The sequence below is a fragment of the Chelonia mydas genome, chromosome 8, assembly GCF_015237465.2.
Source record: "Chelonia mydas isolate rCheMyd1 chromosome 8, rCheMyd1.pri.v2, whole genome shotgun sequence".
NCBI classification, from domain to species: Eukaryota; Metazoa; Chordata; order Testudines; family Cheloniidae; genus Chelonia; species Chelonia mydas.
In genome coordinates this window covers 93,330,729-93,353,911 of record NC_057854.1, presented here as the reverse complement: position 1 = coordinate 93,353,911, position 23,183 = coordinate 93,330,729, and the positions used below count along the sequence as shown (strand labels likewise).

Sequence of the window (23,183 nt, the reverse complement as noted above, 5' to 3'; positions counted from 1 at the left end):
ACGTCTGCTCGCCAAGCCCCTGCACATCTGGTAAAATGTAGTGTATCAAAACTAAACAAGGATCAAACAGTGAGCTCAAAACAGCTGCATTCCTCTCCTCTCAGGCAGGGCCTGAACCTGAGCTGTAATGGGGACAGGAGGCGTTGAGCCAGAGGCCCCCGCCCCGTGCAGTGGGTTGCCTGGAAGCACCGCCTTCATGGGAACAGAAAGGCAACAAGTGTATGGGGTTGTCATGGCTGCAGTATTCCGGAGCTGCTGGGAGCTGTGCCACTGGAGTGGGAGGGGGGGTCCCTCCATCCCCAGGGAGCAGAGAATGGCAGTAAAGGGCTTTACAGGTGCCCCTTTCGGCACTCAGACAGTCAGGTAAGAGTCACCCAGAGGAGGCTCCAGAGGGGACGGGCCTAGCCTGCAGCTGATTTGGCTTTCCAGAGTCAGTAGAGAACTGTGCTTAGCCCCTGTCTAACTCTTAGCTTCTGAATCATCTGCACACATATTCTCCCCGTCCCCCAAACACCCCAGCGCACAGATATCACACGCACACATTCCTGCAGACAAGAGATCACACGCCCCTTGGCATACAGATCACACACACCTGGCCATGCAGAGATCACATACACACATGCATTCACAAGTTCACATGCTTATTGCACACGGAGAGTGCATGTACCCACATGCAGGACTGTCAAGCTGTGATACTCTGAATGGGGGAGTTTCCAAGGAAACAGAAATGAGATTTTACATGTCTCTGAAACACACAGCAGACTCCTTCTTCATACAAGGGAGATACTTAAAAAATAGCTTCATGTTAATGCAAAGTGAAGGAGTCTCTCTCCAGGTGACTGAGCCGGTGGCAAGTCTGAACACATTCATGCAGCTACTAGTCACACACACACACACGCACACGTTCGTACCTATACATTACAAGCTCCTGCAGGATATTTTGCCTATACAGTAGCGGGTTACTGTAATCTGACTGAATGGATCCAACGAGCCAGGACTGCATTCTCTGAGAAGTCCTTTTCTTCAGAAATAAGCCAGCAGGTTTGGGGGGCCCTGGATTTTTGGCTGACCCTGGCTTTCTTTATGACTTCCCCCATTCTAGGTAAAAGTGAATTTCATTTCAAAATACTGCACGTCACACCTGATGTTTTAAATGGTCTGTCATATGACTGACAATATTTTTTAAAGTACATACTCTGATCTCTGCTTCCCAGAGGCTAAGCTTGAGCTGTTAGGCACAGCCACATGTAAGGGGTGGTGCTGAGCTGAGCCATGCTGCCCCAAAGAGCCACATTTCCTTCCCGCTCCCCACTTGCTCCTGTGGGGGAAGCAATCTGCAACAGACCCTTGCCACGTGCAGATCACTTCCCCCACATGCTGGCTCAGCTGTGCTAGCTGGTACCCAGGAGAGTGGAGTCAAGGCATTGCCCACTTCCCACCCATGTCTGCCCACTTCCACCTGCGTGGGTGGGATCCAGTGGTCTTGCAAAAACTATGCTCTCTTTCTCTGCACTGAGACTAGTGATCTAGAGAGGCTGCACTGGGGTGGGTTTGGGGGATCATACTCCCCCTTATAGCCCTGCATGACTGCACCAAACTGCGCCACAGTGTGGCCCTGTGTTCAGTGATTTTGCTTTGACTACATTTTTTGAATCGGTACAATCATATGGTCTCCAGTATGTAGTGTATATTTAAGGATTTTGAATCCTGTTTTTAACAACACAATGATACATGTACTGGCTGAGATTTTCAAAGTCAGGTGAGGGACTGAGACACACAACTCTTTGACAAGCTCTGCCATAATATATTTTAACTGGGTCAATAAGCTTTTTAACCAGCTCATTAACCTAAAATACATTGATTGGGGTTTCTCCCTGCTTCTCCTCCTTATTTAAAATGACCTGTGTTATTTATTCAGAACAAACATCTATCCCTTAAATCACACTTTACTCTCTTGGAGCTGTGTTGGCCTGCAGTGCCTTTACTAGTTCACGGTTGTTGAACAGCAGGAGAGAGAGATTTTGTTCATTTAGCTCACACAGCAGCAAGTTTTCAATCTGCTAATAAAATACAGAAACATTGCTAGCTCATGATAATCCCCTGTGGCCTTGAAATCTATGAATCTGTATGCCTAATTCCTGTTTGGGGATTTTCAAGGGTAATACCTGGCACGAAGACTCTGATCCTGCAAACATCTACACAGGTGAGTAACTTGATTCACATGAGCAATCCCTTTGAAGTCCTTTGACTTTTCACAGCTAGGCATTATCGCATTACAGTTTGCAGGCTCAAGGCCTCATATACTGCTTTTCACCTGCAAAGTGCTTTATGAATATTAATTTATTTTAATTAGTTTAATTTGTACAATATAGAAATATCTATTTAAATGCAGAGGAATTTGGCAAGTGAAGGGTCAGATTTCTCAGCTGTTGTAAAACAGAGCTACACCAGTTTACATCAGCTAAGAATGTGGTCTGGATTTTTATTGATATAGTTTGTGTCAGAAATTCTACTGGGAATAGCTGTGTTACCAGGGTTTGAGTTGAAGTTCCCTTTGATTTCTTCAAGAGTTTTGGCTACAGGATGGGGCACTTGGAGGTGGCACTTCCAGATGAAACAGAAAGCCAAGGTTCTAATAATTTGTTGTCATTAAAGATCCCACAGAGAACAGTTGTTAAAAGACATTGAACAGATCAAATTTGACCCCAAACTTAGGTTAAATCCAATGGAATTTTAAAGAAATATTAACATTTCCTTATAGTGTTTGCAACCCAAACATCACACCATTCCACTGCTCATTTTAGGGAAATTGACTAGATGCAAACAAAAATGTGGAAATGGCCAGTCTGTTTTCATTGTCTAAGTTGAGAGAAATGGAAAAACAAAAAGCATCCACAGTGAACAGTAAATTTGATTTTTAAAATTCTGTTTTAATAGCCTGAGGTTTTAATAACATTAGGGATGGATATTTGTTTGTTTTAAAACATGATTTTTAAACTGACACTGGCCCTTAACTCTATTATCTTGGCCAAATTCCAATTTGGATCATTTGCTTCTGCCTACCTAAAAACTCTCTGTAGTTTCCACTGGAGAAACTTACTTCAATTCCTGTAGCATTATTCTGTGCTGTTAAACAGCTACCATGATTCACACTAGAAGTGGCTGCATTTCAGCAGTAGATAAAGTAGTGTCTGTATGTAATTTGTACAGTACATTAGCTTAAGGGCCTTCATCATGCAAACATTTAGTCTTGGGCCCTGTGCTTACTCTAGTGAGTAGTCACCCCATTCACATCCAGGAGATTACTCACTGCAGAAAGCGTTTAGGCCCCAAACCTGCAAAGATTTACGCATGTGCTTCACTTTAGGCATGAGTAATCCCTCTGAATTTAATGGGACTACTCACAAAATGAAGCACTTGTCTTTGCAGTATTGAGCAGTCCGGTACTAAGGGCCTGATACAACATCTATTGATGTCCGTGAAACCCTTTGTACAGACTGCAATAAACGTTGGATCAAGTCCTAAATGTTCACAGGACCAGGACCTATGTTTGTAAAAAATTAATCCTGTTTTAACTCAAAATTTACTGTCTATTTACATCATCCTTCGCTAGATTTGATGTGTCAGCAGTTTATCCAAAGTGTAAGAAACCTGGTACATACACACAGGCGCCCTACTGCAAAAAGGTCTCTTCAGAGTTGGTGAGTCTGTCTCTCTATTTTATGTACAAAACAAACACCTATTCAGCTCCATATGCAGAACTAAACTAAAAATTATACGTTTGGATTCTTTTTCCAGAATTCAATTTCCATGAAAAATCTGAATGGATCCATTCTGCTGCTTTCAAATTAATTTGATAATATCACTGAATCTAATCGAATCGGTCCATTTAATGTAGGTCCAATGGCAATGAAATCAATGGCAAAACTCCTGTTGATGTTCATGATATAGGATTAGGCTCTCTCCAATGTAATTTACTTCTCAGTGTAATGTGTACTTACAGAACCTTTGAGTAGATTTCCTGTGTCAGCAATTTATCCAACGTGCTAGGAATCTGTGGGTGCAGATCCTCAGCTGGTGTATCTTGGTATAACTCCACTGACTCTCTCTCTCTCTCTATGTGCCTGTAGCAAGGAGAATTTGCAAACAATATGATTAGAATTCTTAGGGCCTGATTCACCACTGTAGCACTCCATTTTTCAATGGTATTGCATCAGTGTAAAACTAGCTTAACTCAATGGTAAATCAAGCCTTTAGTTTTAACCTTACACTTCATTTTAGGGCAGAAAGGTAGGCCCAGGCACCTACAATATTGACCATGGAAGCTTTAGCTCCTCTGTGCTGCATGAGAAGGCTTCAAATTCTGGCTGGGCCAAAGCAGAGGAAGCGGCACGCCTCACCCAGATGCCCCATTTTAATTTTAAGGAGACATTGAAGAAACGCAAGTATCTGGTGAGATCTGAATTTGACTTTTTTCCCTATGTGTGGACGAGAAATCTGACTGTTTCTTCTAGTTTAATCTTTCAGCTGTTAAATGACACGGGATAGATTGAACTAGAGGTGCTGTGATTTGTATGGGTAAATTAGAATCCTGGCTTTGCTGTTATTAAACTTTTAAAATCTTTTTCTCAGTAAGAAAGAAAAACTAGGCCCAGGAACTTACAACATCAAAGATTTTCTGCAAGAAACCCGACCTGCAAGCATCAGAGGTGTTTGTGACACTGGAGAAGAGAGGTTTAGAGACTTCATTAGGGTATGTATCGGATTCAAGCAATAGATACTGCAGTAACTTGACAAGAAACATGTAAGGCAGATAATCTGGTACCTCTTGTTGCAGAGCTAAATATTATTATTGGATCACCTAATCACAGAATCACAGAATATCAGGGTTGGAAGGGACCTCAGGAGGTCATCTAGTCCAACCCCCTGCTCAACGCAAACCAATCCCCAACTAAATCATCCCAGCCAGGGCTTTGTCAAGCCTGACCTTAAAAACCTCTAAGGAAGGAGATTCCACCACCTCCCTAGGTAACCCATTCCAGTGTTTCACCACCCTCCGAGTGAAAAAGTTTTTCCTAATATCCAACCTAAACCTCCCCATTGCAACTTGAGACCATTACTCCTCGTTCTGTCATCCACTACCACGGAGAACAGTCTAGATCCATCCTCTTTAGAACCCCCTTGCAGGTAGTTGAAAGCAGCTATGAAATCCCCCCTCATTCTTCTCTTCCATAGACTAAACAATCCCAGTTCCCTCAGCCTCTCCTCATAAGTCATGTGTTCCAGTCCCCTAATCATTTTTGTTGCCCTCCGCTGGACTCTTTCCAATTTTTCCACCTCCTTCTTGTAGTGTGGGGCCCAAAACTGGACACAGTACTCCAGATGAGGCCTCACCAATGTCGAATAGAGGGGAACGATCACGTCCCTCAATCTGCTGGCAATGCCCCTACATATACATCCCAAAATGCCATTGGCCTTCTTGGCAACAATGGCACACTCTTGACTCATATCCAGCTTCTCATCCACTGTAACCCCTAGATCCTTTTCTGCAGAACTGCTGCCTAGCCATTCGGTCCCTAGTCTGTAGCGGTGCATTGGATTCTTCCGTCCTAAGTGCAGGACTCTGCACTTGTCCTTGTTGAACATCAGATTTCTTTTGGCTGAATCCTCTAATTTGTCTAGGGCCCTCTGTACCCTATCCCTACCCTCCAGCGTATCTACCTCTCCTCCCAGTTTGGTGTCATCTGCAAACTTGCTGAGGGTGCAATCCACACCATCCTCCAGATCATTTATGAAGATATTGAACAAAACCGGCCCCAGAACAGACCCTTGGTGCACTCCACTTGATACCGGCTGCCAACTAGACATGGAGCCATTGATCACTACCCGTTGAGCCCGACAATCTAGCCAGCTTTCTATCCACCTTATCATCCATTCATCCAGCCCATACTTTAACTTGCTGGCAAGAATACTGTTGGAGACCATGTCAAATGCTTTGCTAAAGTCAAGGAACAACACGTCCACTGCTTTCCCCTCATCCACAGAACCAGTTGTCTCGTCATAGAAGGCAATTAGATTAGTCAGTCATGACTTGCCTTTGGTGAATCCATGCTGATTGTTCCTGATCACTTTCCTCTCTAAGTGCTTCAGAATTGATTCCTTGAGGACCTGCTCCATGATTTTTCCAGGGACTGAGGTGAGGCTGACTGGCCTGTAGTTCCCAGGATCCTCCTTCTTCCCTTTTTTAAAGATGGGCACTACATTAGCCTTTTTCCAGTCCTCCGGGACCTCCCCCGATCGCCATGAGTTTTCAAAGATAATGGCCAATTAATGGCTAATAATATGATATACACTTTTGGGGGCCAAAACAAGTCCCTTTTACAGCTGTGCAAAATTTAAAAGTACAGTAGGTAGTGCAAGAAATAATAAGGGCCAGTGCCCGGCTATGTTTCCTGATTGCTGTTCAATCTCCCAGTTGCTTGATTTGGATGATGTTACCACTAATAGGGTTAAAGAAAGCTGCTTTCTGCTCATTGGTGCCTGACATGGTCTGTTGATAGCCCAACCAAAATCATCCTAACTAACAAGGGAGTTATTCAAAGGGAGCAGATAAGAGATCACTGATCTAGGGAAAAACTGAACCACAATATCAGTGTTTTCTATTTCACATTATTTAGGTGCCCTATTTATGTGGGACCTACACTGATTTCACTGGGGAGTTCTGTGTAAGGTATAGTTCTGGGATTGAGCCCATATGCTTGTGTGTATATACTGCAGGCTATCCAATCAGTGTCTATCGTAGATATTTCTCTAATGCGCACCATCTTACTACCTAAATATTGAATCGATATGCAGTATCAGTGTGTTAATGTACATGGGGCGTACACATTTATATATATGTCCTATCCTCTATGAATCCAGAGTATACACAGGATAGTGATAGTTAATTTTTAAAATAGCTTTTCTATAGAATAATGCTCTGCAAATATTCTACTAGCCCCAGAACTCCCTAATAAAGACTTCTAGTCCCACCAGGACGTGGGGCAGAATGCTGGTAGGCACTGCCCGCTTTCTAACCCTTCAGGCTGGCCACTTTTGCCATCCCACCACCTGCACTGCCTGGCAGAAGAAATTAAAAACTGCGTCATTTCAGTGGAACATCTCTCCTCCATAGGGCCTGAACAACAGTCAAGTATCCTGTATCGCCCTCGCCACAGCCGTAGAATGTTGTGTTAACACTCGGATCCGTTGCATAGCCACGACTGCTGATTTTACAGTTGTATGCGTGAATCAACAGTGACGCGCAGTGGGAGCTTGCATGAATCACAGCTTACTGTACTTGCAACAGATCTGCTGCTGCTGGCCAGGCATCGGTTGGCCAATGAAGTCACAGAATTCCTAATTTCATAGTTAGAGATTTTATATCTAATTTGCTTTAGTATCTTTTCAGGTTTTTTTAATCAAGAACCTTCCAAGAGGCCAGATTTCCCTTTATTTGCTTGGACAGATGCAAAGATTGTACTTGATTATCCTTCATATACAGAATGTAGCAATCTGTACCTGGCCAGAACTGCCAAACTGTAGAGAGGCAGCCTGAGCCAATGCATTGGGAGTGAAGAGATGTGGGGGTGAGATCCTGCTCCATTAAAAAATCAATGGGAGTTTTGCCATTGGCTTCAGTGGGGCCAAGATTTCACCCAGAGATTCTATTCTGGGCTCTGCCATACACTCACTTTTTGTCCTGGGACAAGTTGTGTCACTGCTCTGTGCCTCAGTTTCCCCACCTGTAAAAGAATAATCCTCTTTGCAAAGGGCTTTGAAATCTAGGGATGAAACGTTCTGTCTAAGTATTGGGTAATGGCTGAACTTAGAACCAATTCTCTTTTTAGAGTTTTACCCACAACCCTCATTGATTCCAATAGGAAAGGAGTAAAGGGCTGCATTCACCCCAGAAATACAAAGCACAAAGAGGGTGGCATTTGTACAGGCATCATAAAGATCCAGAATTTAATTCTGTGCTGTAGGCTTCACGGCCTGGAGGCAAGTGAGATTTGACTCTAATCTAGAATTGGGGAACAGCTGCCCTCCAGGTCCAAACGGAGCCAGTTTGCATGGAGGGGATGTGGTAGGGCAAGGGAATTGCTGTCTGATCTGCTCTAAAGGGGGAGCTTTGGTATTCCTTACTGGGATTCTCTTTAGGTCATCTAGAGCATAGTGTGCTCGGGGAACACCCCCGTGGAACCTTCCTCTCCTTGTATTCCTTCACTCGGGGGCCATGGCAGGAGGATTGTCCAGGGTACTAGGACTTGGGAGACCCAGGTTCTACTTCCTGGTCCTCCACAGCCCTTGGGCAAGTCTCTAGGCTTTTTTGTGCCTCTGTTCCTCATCTGTACAATGCAGATGAGAGCCCTGCCCTGCCTCACCGGGGTGTGCTGAGGACATTAAAGACTGAGAAGTGCTTTGCGCTCACCTGATGCAAAGCGCTGTCTAAAAGCTAGGTATTGTTAGTATCACCACCGACAATTGCAGTCCCTGGGCTCCTATGAGGCACAGTGCCTCCCTGGGGCATCACGTCCCCACAGAGAAATGCCTAATGGAGAGGAAGGTCTGCAGGGCAGAGACTGAGGCTTTGGATGTTTGTGCACTACCTAGCTCCAGAGGGCCCAGATCTCAGGGTACGTCTACACTAGCCGCCGGATAGTGAAAGATCTATCGGGGATCGATTTATCGCATCTAGTGTAGATGCAATAAATCGATCCCTGATCGCTCTGCCGTCGGCTCCTGTACTCCACCCCAGGGGAGCGGCGGCAGTCGACCCCGCGCCGTGAGGACGCGAGGTAAGTCGACCTAAGATACATCAACTTCAGCTACGCTATTCTCACGAATCTTAGGTTGATCTCCCCCCACCCCCATTCCCAGTGTAGACCAGGCCTCAGTTAAGACTTCTGGGCACTACTGAATTACAAAGAGTCACTGCTTTTAATATGCTTGAAATGGCAGAATCTGGCTCTTTATTGGCAGAAATCCATTTTTGTTCTTAATCCTCTCCCTCTTCTTTCTGCAGGATTGCCATCCTGGCCCTGGGACTTACGGCAAGAATGGAAACCCTTATGCCCTGATTGAGGAGAAGGAGAGACGCTCGGCAAACTCTCAAGGGATAATGGACAGCAAAACCGAAAAATCTGTCTTACCTACTGCTGCGGCAAGTCTGCCCTATTCGTTTTTCATTTAGCTCCCTTATTGACTTGCACACCAGCCATTGTGCAGAGCTTGAGTGACCAGGAAGAACGAAAGTGAGAGATCTGTGGGAGCAGACCTCTAAGGGTATTTTGCTGCCTTGTTCATTACAGTAGACCATAGCAGCGTGGCTATGGTCTCCATCTCTTGGCCAATCAGGAGCCCTCAGGTGTCTCTGAAGGCTCAGGGAGGCACCAGCATTTGCTGTTCTCTCTAGAGAGGATGCAGCCAGCTTGCAGGGGGAGATGGGGGAAAGGAGGCTGGTCAAGCAGCTTCCGAAAGGGAAAGAAAAGTCGGTGAGGTTCATCTGAAGAGGTGGAGGCTTCCCAGCCTCACAGGATCTGTAGAGGAGAGAGCCCCCAGAGGCTGGAGCCGACCTGCATCAATGGCTGCTCCACGGCTCCCTCTGGTGGTCCTGGCCCTTCAGGGACTGTGCTGCCATTGGTGGAGCCTACCACAGCTGCTCAGGAGGGGAATCCACAGGAGATCTTGCAGCCGGCCTCAAGCTTCAGTGGAGCACGAACTCGTCTAGATTACTGCCCAGAGCCAGTGGGATGGTGCAGGGGATGCTGCCACAGAGAATGCCTGCTTCCCCTGCTGTTCACTTTCCCACTCTCAGAGGTGCACGTGCAGGATCCCATGGAGATGGCAATGTCCCCATTCTGGGTCTCTTAGGAGTGTTCCACCTCCATGCCATGCGCAGTGGAGACTAAGCAAAGGGGATGGTCCAAGCCACTTAGTTTAAAAGCTGCCATGCTGAGGGACCACCCCTTGCATTCTGATGGTGAAGCTTTTAGTTGAGAGTACAGAGAGCAACTTGTAATGGATGATTGAAACAAACAGGCGGCTACTCATTTATTATTTGACCACTCAAGAGTGAGCAGCATGGGTGAGAGGGAAAAGTCATGGCCAGAGCACAGCACATGGCTCTTTGGGGCAGGGTCTGCCTCTCACTAGGTATTTGTACAGCACCAAGCACAATGGGGTCCTGATCTCAGTGAGGGCCACTGGGTGCTACTGTAATATATAACAGCAATGCTGTAATTGTCTAGCAACAAACCCGTAGTTAGTGTCCGGCTTCCAAATGAGCACGACCCAGGACTCTGCTCCCTAACAGAGCGCTCATTAATGGTTGCTTTTGCTCCCCGTTGACTTTAGGGAAGTGGTTTGGGGCCAGCCACCTACAATCTTAAAAACAGTACAGATGAGATGTTGAAACGTGTGGTCAGTATTCGTGGCCCATATGACACCTTCACAGGAGACAGGTCAAAGCCTATTATCTGCGGACATTACGCTGTGGAAGTACGTACCCTTGTAAGAGTTGAGTTTTTAGTAAAACACCCTTGCCTTGATTAATAATTTAGGAACTCGTCCTGCGAGTGTGACATCTCTCAGAGTGCTGCCAGGAGAGGGGTGCTGTCAGGTTAGAGAGCATAGTTTTAAAACCCGTCCTTGCCATTATTATTAACAACTTAGATTATTAAGACTGAGGGCCAGATCCACGGCAGGGGTAAAGCAGCACAACTCCTTTGAAATCAGTGATGCTACAATTTATATGAAAATCTAGCCCTAAAAAACGAATTTACTTTTTGCTACTTAGGCTACGTCTACACTACGGACCTCACAGCGGCGTTGCTGCAGCTGCCCCGCCGTAAGGTCTCCCGTGTAGCCGCTCTCTGCCAGTGGGAGACAGCTCTCCTGCTGGCGTAATTAAACCACCCCCAACAAGCGGTGGTAGCTATGTTGTCAGGAGAGCCTCTCCTACCGACATAGTGCTGTCCACACCAGCACTTTTGTCGGTGAAACACATGTTGGTAAGGGGTGTGTATGTTTTTTTCACACCCCGACCGACAAAAGCGGTAGCATAGACAAAGCCTTAGTTTGCTTGCTGTTTGCCCTTCATTTGGTAGGGACAATGAAAAGGACTCACGGCTTCCTCTCCCTACTGGCCTGGGGCTGGATTCAAACCAGAGACCTAAAATGAACAAGGTTGTCTATGAGCAGTCTTTTTGCCTTGTTCCGGATGGATTCTGAGGAGGTATTCCTTTAAGAACCTCAGTTTGGAAGCTGCCTTCCTGCCTGGCAGCTTGGGGGATACCTCTCACCTGCTGGGGTGCGGAAGGCAGTGGAGTACATTTGTTACACTCTGGAAAGATATCTGCCCTAGAGAGCCCGGGGTGGGGCAGAGATTGTGCAGGGAGGAAGGAGGATGTGATCGATGTCAGTGACAAGGGAATCAAGTAGTCAGTGGACTCTGAATGAGGGTCTATGGACCTTATCCAGCTCCACTGAAGTCCATGGTCTCTCCCTGCCAGGCTTCACCTGGGGGCTGGATTGGACCCGTGAGCACAGAGATACAGGACAGCCCCTGTGGCGGCACCAGCAGGGCCTTGCTAGACAATTGCGTCACATTTTCTCCAGCAGCAGCAGACGTCACTTCCTCTCTTTCATCTCTTTAGAAGAAATGCATCGAGCTCGGCCCCAGCAACATCAAGAGTTTTGTGGAAGAGCTGGACACCAAGGACAGAAAGAAAAATGGTGTTTTCAGCACCCTCGCTCGGAACCCCGGCTGCCCCACGGAGCGGATCTTCTGGGCCACACTCAGCCAGTGTCCACGCGCCACGGTCAGTGACACCATGTTCCTTTCCTCTCCTGTCTCTGCTGCAAATGTTACTGTGCAGGACGCCATCTGCTGCAAATACACCACATGGCACTAAGAGAGACTGTGAGGCTAAAGGGGAAGGCGGGAAAACCACCTGGACCCTAGGACTGGGACAACCCCAGGTGAAATGTGCAGCTGAAGAGCAACCTGTCTGGATTGGGACAAGGGGCGATTGTGCTGGATTGGACTGCAGAGCTGTCACGTAGAAGGATGGTCAGCCATTGCCAGGGCTTCCCTTTCCTGGTCACCTGCAGAGGATTCTCCGTGCAGTCAAAATTTGCCATGAGGAGGGCTGGGGCAGAGCTGTCCAAAGCCATGGTCTGATTGGCCTTTCCTCTGGTGGGGTCACAGCCATGCACCAGTGCCCAGCTGATAGCTCATCACCAAAAGCAGCAGGGAAATCCCTGTGCCCATGATGGGCTGGAGCGGGAGGAAATGAGTAGCCTCATGATCTTTTCCTTCTACTTGTCAATTATTACTAACAAAGGCAGCTGAAACCTTTATTCCTCCCCCTTCTCTCATGCCGACTCCTCTCAGCTCTTTGAGTTGGAAGCCAGTTTTAAGGCTCCCATTTGAGTACTTACGCTAACATGGCAATTTTAAAGGAGCCCAGGGGCTGAGGAGGCAGCTGTGGGGAAAACACCTGGAGGCATTCAAAGGCCTCCCTGTCTGCACTCACGAGCCTGGCTGCCTTTCAACCTCAATCTGCAACCTCTGGAAACTTTACACTAGTTTAAAAAAATAAATGGGGTTGTAAAATAGCTCCCAGGTGAGTTATTACCCAGGGTGGGGTGAGTGTGATGTGGCCATTATCCCATGAAAGAGAGTGCTAGGGCTAGTTGGGGTGGCAGGGAAAAGGGGGGGCAAATAAAGGGGAAACCTGGAGGTGTGGGTACATTAGGAGACAATGAAAGAATAACAAAATAGCCAAAGGAGCCCTGGAAAGGTGAGTCAGCCCCTTACATTCCCTCCTCCTCCGACAACCAGCTATGGTTCATTGTGGAAGGACTCATTGCATAACCCCCTTAACATTTTTTTGAGTAAAATTTGGAATTAACAGGTAGTACAGTAACAATAACCACACTCGGAGAGCAGTAAGCCTCTCCGGGCTGTGTGTTGCCTGGCTACAAGTAAACTCGGGCAGTAGCAGGCATCTGGCAGAACATAGCACCCCTCTACGTGCACTGGTAGCCAACCCCGCTGGGGCTCTTGGAGCTAAATTAAAATGACGGCATCCATTTGCTCAGCCACGCATTTTGAAAGAAGTGCTTCTTAGCATCTATTATTTTTATCACAAGTTATTTGAAAATGTAGCTCTTGTCGTTACAATTGGCATTTTTATGGTTCCGGCTGACAGCATCTTGCAATGTGCTCTCATGTTGCTCAGGTAACTACTTACGGCCCCGATTCAGCAGCTTTAAGATGAATTTTGAGTAATCCCAACCCAGTCAGCAAAGCACAATACAACATGCATAACTTTAAACATACGCTTTTCATGGGATTTAAGCATGTGCTTAAAGTTATGCACATGCTTAAGTGCTTGCAGCATAGGAATTAAAAGTAACATCATGGGGTTCAATGGTTAGAGGCGCCCATGATTCCAGATCAAATGTGCTCAGATTATAAGTGAAAAGATAGTTTATCTAACCACCCACATTGCAAACTCACTCTGGGACCTGAAGGTCGAACTGGGTTCTTTCTTCTTCATATATCATCAACAATAAAGATCTATCACTGGACTTTAGCTAACGGTTTTGTTCGTTCAAGAGAAGGACTAGAATCCAGATCACTGTCTCTCAGCTGTGTTGGGTCTTCAGGGCTAAAAGGATTAAAGAGTAGTTAACAATTTGACAGCCATAAACATCAGCAAATATAATTCTGAATTCAATTCACATGGGGAATAAGTTGGATGAAGTAAGGAGAACATAAGAATATACATAAGAAAGGCCATACTGGGTCAGACCAAAGGTCCATCTAGCCCAGTATCCTGTTTTCTGACAGTCACCAATGCCAGGAGCTTCAGAGGGAATGAGCAGACCAAGTAATCATCAAGTGTTCCATCCCATCACCCATTCCCAGCTTTTGGCAAACAAAGGAGGTTTTTTGCATAGTCCTGTTTCAGATTCAGGCTGCATTGCAAAGCTCCCTCTGAATTCAATGGGAACAGAAGGGTCAGGCCCATACCATGCCTGTATGACAGGATGTTGCGTATCAGTAAAGGTGGATATCTACACCACAGTTGTTAACAAATGAGTGGTGGGTCACTCTCTTGAATTCCAACTGCAAATAGCAGGTTGGAGGCTTAGCACAAGCAAGAGTCTCATTTCCAGCATGCTGCTCGTTTTGTCTTTCATGTTTCTGGTGTGCTTGTTCCCACCACTGCAGAACAGCCATGACTGTTTCCTGCACTTAATACTTCTCATGAAGCAGCCTCTCAGTGCTGTGGCTACCAGAATACAACAGAATTAACTGAGGCCCCAATTCAGCAAGATACTTAAGCAGGTGCCTAACTTTAAGCACGAGTTAGGTACCTACGTAAGTACATCAATGATTTACCGGTTGTCACTTTGTTGTAGTATGCTGTAGGGCCAGGCTCACATGATCCAAAACCCGTGGAGCGATCAGAATACTTCAATCAACCTCCATTTTGGTCATCTGCAAAAAGGGTTGACAGGAAAGCATACCGCCTCTTTATTGGAAACACGGTGAGTGGAAAAAATCTATGGTAGGAATAGATGTAGGTGCATGAAAATGTTCATGCTGTCTGCTTCTTCCATGTCACGCTCACGCCCTTTACTGATCTTTGCACTGGAGGTCCAAATCCTTCTAACCCAAAGAATGCTGCTCTACAGCTTTGTCCATAAACAGGTTTCAGAGACACAGACAAGCTTTCGAGCTATACAAGCCTCTTCTTCAGAGCTGAAGAGCTCTGTGCAGCTAAAAAGCAGGTTCAATAAAAGCTATTACTTCACCCACCTTGTCTCTCTCATATTCTGGGACCAACACAGCTACAACAGCACTGGAAACAACATTGTTGGAATGGACAGTAGAGACTCTGCGGTACTTTTTATAAGAGACAGCGGGTTAGCTCTGCCTCCTTAGCCAAAATTCCCGGGACACCCTTCTCCTCCCTCATCAGTTATGCCGTGTATCAAGTGGTTACTGCTCTCCAGCCAAGTGATTGTATTTCAGGAATGTTCTAAGTTATGCAGCAGATTTTAATCCTTTAGGGGGCAGGGCAACATATACACTCATAAAGTCACATTTCTATTATTGAAAAAACAGAATTTCTTTTAGCAGCAGAGTGCTGAAGGGATGGTGCTGGTAACTGCTCCTTCCCTTAATGCCCTTTCTTATGTCATCTGTAGTAATAATCTTCTCAAGTTTCCCTTAGTGAAGCAGAACAAAGCCTGAAGGGCTCAAAGAAGTCAGGAAAAGCTTTAATGTGAAGCAGTCCCTATGGTGAGGGATGAGGAGCAGACTCCCTTGCAGTTTCCTGCCTTTATGCAGAAGAGTAGGCAACAGGCAATCTGAAAAAGATCAAGAATGAAGACTGCTTTGTAATTGATACAGGAACTCCACAGATTAAATTACAGGGGGAACATTGCTATAACTTGACTAGAGCTCGTTCTAGGCTGTTGGGGAAATCACGTCAAGGGAATGGTGCCCAAATTGGAACTGTAGGATCTGATTAGGATGGTTGTTGTATAGACTCTGAACCCAAATGGAAGGATCCGGCCCTAATTCCTCCATTCTCACGTACAAGAGGTGGTGGTGGTGATTGTTGTTCAATATTCCAGATTCTTGTTTTCAAACTGAGGCCCCGATCCTGTTGCCACTGTAGTCACGGGCAGAACGTCACTGGCACATGTTTAATTGCACCTTTAACGATGCAGAACCATGTCTGACTTCCTTTTTTCAGAACCCAGTTGGTGTTGGTCGCTATGACATCACAAAACAAGAAAAGTGCAAGTGGAATACTAGATACCGGTCACTTTACCAGTGTGAAACACACCGTTATCTGAGTAATCTGGAACAGGATGCATACTTACTGTAAGTGAAATGTACAATGGGTAGCATGAAGTTAGTAATGTTACACTGGTATATGGTAGAACCTCACTAATTCCCACCAGTGAATGCGAGACCCAGCATAAATTACTGACTCTTGAAGATTGTTAAGTGAGGGCCCAAATCCTGCCTCCTGGGAAGGAAGAGATGAAGGCTGGAGCCTGGACTTCGGAGAACTGGGTTCAATTCCCTGTTCTGCCACAAATTTTGGCAAAGTCACTTAATTAATCATTGCTTCAGTTACGCATCTGGGTTCTAGTCCCACCCCTGTTGCTGAATTGCTGGGTGACCTCAAACAAGTCATTTCACCACCCCGTGCCTCAATTTCCTCCTTTTAAAACAGGGATTATAAAGCTTACCTCCTTTGTCAAGTGCTTTGAGAGCTGCGATTGAAAAGCATTAAGAGCTAGCCTGATATGTTGTACAACTAGGGCACCCCCTGAGGGTGATGGTTGGTGCCTCTGTTGCCCCAGATGTCCTTCCCTGGCTATGGATGTTGCTGCAGAGCTGGTTCGGAATTCGGGGCGTTGCCCTCCAGCTATCCGTTTTAGGAAGGATGCACCCTTCCAGGGGGCCTAATGCAGTCCAAACGAAAAAAGCAAACCAAATAGTCCTGCAGCTCACAAAACAGTCTGGGCTCATCCTGTAGCTCCGAAAGGTCAGTAGGCTCTGTGGAGGGGACTAGGCTCCTAACTCCTTGTATGGCCAAAGGACCTAGTCCGAGGGCCCTGGGCTCTTAAAAGAAAACCTAAGCAAATATGGCCCCTCTACTTCTTTAGAGGGGACCAGACAGAAGAGGCACTTCAACACCTTTCCTGATAAACAGTACCTGCTTGGTAGGGGGGTTAGGGAGATCCCTGATCAAGCTTTAGTCACTTCAGTGGCAACCACAGTCTGGGTCTGGATCCTCCTTTTTAAGATTCACCCCTTTGCAGGCTTGACAAGCCTCACAGGTGTACCAGGTTGAGGCTGATTATGCCCAGAGGAGCTTTTTAACCCTTCCTGAGCAGGGTGAGGATCTGCCCCACCATAGGGAGGTATTATTAGTTATGAGACCTCACTGCAGTAGTTCTCTGCTTTGGAGTGAGGATTAGCAAGGTTCTGTTGTAGGACGGAATAAAGGTCTATCATAGTTCTGTTAAGGTTTGTTTACGTTTTCCTCTCTTGATCTCTAAGAGTTGTTTGACTGTCGTCTGTGCTGGGGTTGCAAAGATGTAATTGAGGGCAGCATTTTGTGTTGCTGCAACTAGAGTTTGCTAACACATCTTGAGATGATGTAAGAGAATCCAGCTTTCACTCTCTTGTAGCTGTTCACTCTCTAGTTAACAGTCAAGCTTGTAATAACTTCATTTTTATCAACGCAAGCTAAGACTAAAGAAAGATTAATACAGTCAATAATTTGAGTCTACTTGTTTTTTCCTCCCCTTTTACAGACAGCGGATCAACCCTGTTAATAGAGGGCATTGGAACAATTTGGTTTCTGCTGCAAATGATCCAGATACCTCTGCACAAGCTATTGCTACTTCAAACTAAGTGCATGCTGTAAAGCAGCAGGCAGGTGGAGACACTGTTAAATAAAGACTGATTATAAGAAGGACAATACTTACAACGTACAATACAGCTGCACACAAGTCAAGATAGTCTAAAACGACCTACAGTTTTGCTCTGCAATAACACACTTAAAACCCACCAGCAATCTTACTTTTTCTTTCTGTGATTACAGTTATTTTCACTTTTGGTTGTGTATACATGACATAAATTTATGAAGAGGATATTTGGCAGAATTTTAGATAGGTACATTTTCTTCCCCAAAATAGGAGTGCTGGTGGGTAGCTCTTCGAATGTTAAATATTTCCTTTTCCATCAAATTGCTTCATTCACGAAATTCCATACATATTTTTTGTAATATAAATGCAAAGTTCTGTACATTGCAACTGATGGCTTTTGTTCTCACACCAAGCAAAAGAATTGGCCAAAGTCAGTACAAATCAAGTAGCGCTGCATTCTCAAAGGATGGCGGTTACATTGATTGAAAAAGGAGAGCCCTTTCGTGGCCAGAACACCAGATCTAGATTTCAGTGACATTACCCAGAATCTGTGCAGTTTAAGTAGATAAAGCATACTTCAGAAGGCAAAGCTAAAATTATCTACTTTATCAGCAAAATACATTTTTTACATCGTAAACTTGCCAACACAAAGCAGTAGTTTTACACAGATTAGAAGTGAATATATAACAATACTTCATTTCATTTTGTTTTTTTCTGAAAATAAAGATACTTACCATTGCTTTAAAGCAAATAAAATATTAAATATATCCTTGTTTTACATATAAGGTAACAGACGGAGAAGCAACATGACTGACCCAAGTCACACGGCACATCAGTTTCAGAAGGGAGACTAGAAGCCAAAACTCATGCCTTCATACTCTAACTACCAGACTAGTCTGTATGCCAGCAATTGCAGCCCTGTTAGAAAAGGGCTGGCAGTCAAATCAATAGGGCTAACTGCTAATCTCTCCAATTCAAAGCTCACAGATATGAATCATTGACAGGGAGAGGGGAGATCAATGGTTGTGTTTTTTAATATTTCTTGCCTGGTTTTTATAGGTAACCGCTTGGTAGAGGCTGTACTGCTCTTCCCAACTTGTCTAGACTTTTCACATGCAAAGAGGTGAATCTTCTTGTCATCCAGGGATATTGGTAGAGATTGTTTGCAAAACACTTCAGCTGAAAGGTTTTACATAAGCATAAAATATTATTTTATTGTATGACTGGCCTGTCCAGACAAGGTCTGCTGTGGAGCCAGTGGATTAGGGAGAGCACAGTGGCAGGAGGACTATGCTTAGAGGTATCATTGGATTCCATAAGAAGTTAACCCTAGAGGCCATGAAGAAGGCCAAAAAGATGGTTGTTGGTTGATAAGTAAGAATGAGTATGGGTAGTTACTGGAGAAAGTGAGCAATAATAAAAATATCTGGGCTGCTCAGGGTTAACCTTTGCAAAGTCTCATAATGATGTGTATACCCAACTAGAATAATTAAGTTTAATTGTAATTAGATGTCAATTGTGGCTGATTAAATATGCTTATTAGTCTGCAATTACTCTGTGGTGTAAGGCATAACTGAACACAGGTAAAAATAGGGTGAATGAAAGAAATGCAGATTATTGTAATAGAAGGAGTGAGTTAAGGAAAAGGTTGGTCCCTGGAGGGAGAGTAGGATGGAGATATCTGTATTATTTGGTGGGCAAGTGCAGGCGAGAGAAGAACTGGTGGTGTAACATAGGAATCAAGGCCCAGATCCACAATGATACTTAGGCGCCTAATCCCCATTTTTAGGCACCACTGTGATCCACAAAATCCTTGCTTGGCTATGTTCAACCCTGTAGGCACCTAAACTCATTTGGCACCTAGGTTTTTGCAATAGAAGTTCCCTAGGTGTCTGTTTCTGCCTCTGGACATGCACACTTCTGCCTTGCTCTAGGTGTCCGGGCACCAACGGCAGCCTAAGCTCCAGAGTGATGCACAAGGATCGCAGAGGAAAGATAGGTGCTTCTTTGCCTAAGTTTTGTGTGGGGCCTGATCCAGTAGGCATGCTCAGAAGCTGCCCAGCTCCACCCAAAATGGGGTGGGGAGTATCTCCCTTGTCACCTTTAGCGCAGTGGTTACAGCACTCACTCAGGATGTGGGAGACCACTTTCTAGTTCTCCCTTTGCCTGCGGAGAAGAGATTTGAACAGGGACCTCCCCACAACTCTCAGCTGAGTGGCTGAATCACTGCACTATGGAATATTCCAATGTAGGGCTCCCTAACTCTTCTATTGAATAATTGCGTAACTAAGTATTAATTGGGCCAGAGTAAGTGAGAATGACTCTGTAGCCCAGTGGCTGGGGCACACCCCTGAGAGGTGGCAGATCCCTGTTCAAATCCCTTCCCATCAAGCAAAGGGGCAATCTGAACCAGTGGTCTCCCACATCCTGAGAGAATGCTCTAACCCTTAGGCTAAAGCGTATAAGAGAGGTCCTCCCTCTGCCAGCTGTTTTGTATAGTTAGGTAGCCAGTGAGCATGGCTACCAGATCAGGCCCCCCACATGACTTAGGCAGAGGAGCACGTAGCTTCTTCCAGTTCATGGATCACAGACAGAGACAGATACCTATCTCTGTGAGAGGAGCAGGGTTTAGGACACACCCCTCTCATCAATATCTTCCTTTGGCTAGCTTAGGTAGTTCTCCGCCCAGCACGCTGGCTTTGCGGATTGCATTCTAAGGTGCCTATCTCTCGCTATTTGTTCTATAGGAGCATAGGCACCTAACATGGCTTTTCTAGGTGATCTTCTAGGGGCCTAAGTCCCTTTTGTGGACCTGAGCCCAAACGTTATCAAAGATGCAAGTCCGATCCAAAATAATTTAGATTGTTCAGGTGACTGGGCCAGCAAATGGCAAATTCATCACAGTTCAGAAAAATTTAAGTTCGGTAGTCTCGCAGCCAAGACCCAGTGTAACAGCTACATGTCATCCTGATCAAGAAAAAGGTCTAAGTTAACAAAAGAAAGTCACTGAAGCCTTCAGTCCACTGCAATGTTTAATTAAAGAGTATATTAAGAAGACAGAATTAATCCACCACCGCAGCCCTTATTGGACCCCATTTGGAACACTGGTCACACTGACAAAGAAAGGAGATTGTCCTGAAGACGGTGCAGAGAGGGAAACAAGAAAGATGACTGGCATTATTATATCTTGACTTTAGTAAAGCTTTTGATACTGTCTCCCATGAACTTCTCATAAACAAACTAGGGAGATGCAATCTAGATGGAGCTACTATAAGGTGGGTGCAAAACTGGTTGGAAAACCGTTCCCAGATAGTAATCATCAGTGGTTCACAGTCATGCTGGAAGGGCATAACAAGTGGGGTCCTGCAGGGATCAGTTCTGGGTCCAGTTCTGTTCAATGTCTTCATCAATGATTTAGATAATGGCATAGAGAGTACACTTACAAAAAGTTTGTTGATGATACCAAGCAGGGAGCCGTTGCAAGTGCTTTGGAGGATAGAATTAAAATTCAAAATGATCTGGACAAACTGGAGAAATGGTCTAAAGTAAATAGGATGAAATTCAATAAGGACAAATGCAAAGTACTCCACTTAGGAGGGAACAATCAGTTGCACACATACAAAATGGGAAATGACTGTCTCGGAAGGAGTACTGTGGAAAGAGATCTGGGGGTCATAGTGGACCACAAGCTAAATATGAGTCAACAGTGTAACACTGTGCAAAAAAAGCAAACATGATTCTAGCATTAGTATTCTAGTATTAGCAGGACTGTTGTAAGCAAGACACGAGAAGTAATTCGTCCACTCTACTCCATGCTGATTAGGCCCCAACTGGAGTATTGTGTCCAGTTCTGGGCGCCACATTTCAGGGAAGATGTGGACAAATTGGAGAAAGTCCAGAGAAGAGAAACAAAAATGATTAAAAGAAAAGGAGTACTTGTGGCACCTTAGAGACTAACCAATTTATTTGAGCATAAGCTTTCGGGAGCTACAGCTCACTTCATCGGATGCATACTGTGGAAAATACAGAAGATATTTGCTTTTATACACACAAATCATGAAAAAATGGGTGTTTATCAATACAAAAGGTTTTCTCTCCCCCCACCCCACTCTCCTGCTGGTAATAGCTTATGTAAAGTGATCACTCTCCTTACAATGTGTATGATAATCAAGGTGGGCCATTTCCAACACAAATCCAGGTTTCCCCCACACCCTCCCCAAACAAACCCACTCTCCTGTTGGTAACAGCTTATCTAAAGTGATCACTCTCCTTACAATGTGTATGATAATCAAGGTGGGCCATTTCCAGCACAAATCCAGGGTTTAACAAGAACGTCTGGGGGGAAGAGGGGGGAGGGTTAGGAAAACAAGGGGAAATAGGTTACCTTGCATAATGACTTAGCCATTCCCAGTCTCTATTCAAGCCTAAGTTAATTGTATCCAATTTGCAAATGAATTCCAATTCAGCAGTCTCTCACTGGAGTCTGGATTTGAAGTTTTTCTGTTGTAATATCGCAACTTTCATGTCTGTAATCGCGTGACCAGAGAGACTGAAGTGTTCTCCGACTGGTTTATGAATGTTATAATTCTTGACATCTGATTTATGTCCATTTACTCTTTTACATAGAGACTGTCCAGTTTGACCAATGTACATGGCAGAGGGGCATTGCTGGCACATGATGGCATATCTCACATTGGTAGATGTGCAGGTGAACGAGCCTCTGATAGTGTGGCTGATGTTATTAGGCCCTGTGATGGTGTCCCCTGAATAGATATGTGGGCACAGTTGGCAACGGGCTTTGTTGCAAGGATAGGTTCCTGGGTTAGTGGTTCTGTTGTGTGGTATGTGGTTGCTGGTGAGTATTTGCTTCAGGTTGGGGGGCTGTCTGTAGGCAAGGACTGGCGTGTCTCCCAAGATTTGTGAGAGTGTTGGGTCATCCTTCAGGATAGGTTGTAGATCCTTAATAACGCGTTGGAGGGGTTTTAGTTGGGGGCTGAAGGTGACGGCTAGTGGCGTTCTGTTATTTTCTTTGTTAGGCCTGTCCTGTAGTAGGTGACTTCTGGGAACTCTTCTGGTTCTATCAATCTGTTTCTTCACTTCCGCAGGTGGGTATTGTAGTTGTAAGAATGCTTGATAGAGATCTTGTAGGTGTTTGTCTCTGTCTGAGGGGTTGGAGCAAATGCGGTTGTATCGCAGAGCTTGGCTGTAGACAATGGATCATGTGGTGTTGTCAGGGTGAAAGCTGGAGGCATGTAGGTAGGAATAGCGGTCAGTAGGTTTCCGGTATAGGGTGGTGTTTATGTGACCATCGTTTATTAGCACTGTAGTGTCCAGGAAGTGGATCTCTTGTGTGGACTGGACCAGGCTGAGGTTGATGGTGCGATGGAAATTGTTGAAATCATGGTTATCATACACATTGTAAGGAGAGTGATCACTTTAGATAAGATATTACCAACAGGAGAGTGGGTTTGTTTGGGAAGGGTGTGGGGGGTGTGTGGGGAAACCTGGATTTGTGCTGGAAATGGCCCACCTTGATTATCATACACATTGTAAGGAGAGTGATCAGTTTACATAAGCTATTACCAGCAGGAGAGTGGGGCGGGGGGAGAGAAAACCTTTTGTAGTGATAAACACCCATTTTTTCATGATTTGTGTGTATAAAAACAAAC

At 45.2% G+C, this 23,183-nt stretch overlaps 1 protein-coding gene across 1 annotated transcript; it reads left to right on the top strand.

Annotated features, from left to right (window-relative positions):
* The first annotated feature begins 232 nt into the window (after positions 1-232).
* LEXM (lymphocyte expansion molecule) lies at positions 233-17,651 on the top strand. The gene is made up of 10 exons (XM_043552750.1): positions 233-363; positions 3,614-3,701; positions 4,282-4,452; positions 4,637-4,753; positions 9,065-9,202; positions 10,396-10,539; positions 11,697-11,861; positions 14,476-14,604; positions 15,822-15,952; positions 17,401-17,651. The coding sequence occupies exons 1-10, from the start codon at positions 233-235 to the stop codon at positions 17,498-17,500; spliced, it is 1,314 nt and encodes a 437-aa protein (XP_043408685.1). The 3' UTR covers positions 17,501-17,651.
* The last annotated feature ends 5,532 nt before the right edge of the window (positions 17,652-23,183 follow it).

Coding starts and splice junctions, on each gene's coding strand:
- LEXM (XM_043552750.1), top strand. CDS start 233: ATGGCTGCAGTATTCCGGAGCTGCTGGGAGCTGTGCCACTGGAGTGGG. Junction 11,862..14,475: donor GCCAGTGTCCACGCGCCACG/GTCAGTGACACC, acceptor ACTTTGTTGTAG/TATGCTGTAGGGCCAGGCTC. Junction 14,605..15,821: donor GCCTCTTTATTGGAAACACG/GTGAGTGGAAAA, acceptor TCCTTTTTTCAG/AACCCAGTTGGTGTTGGTCG.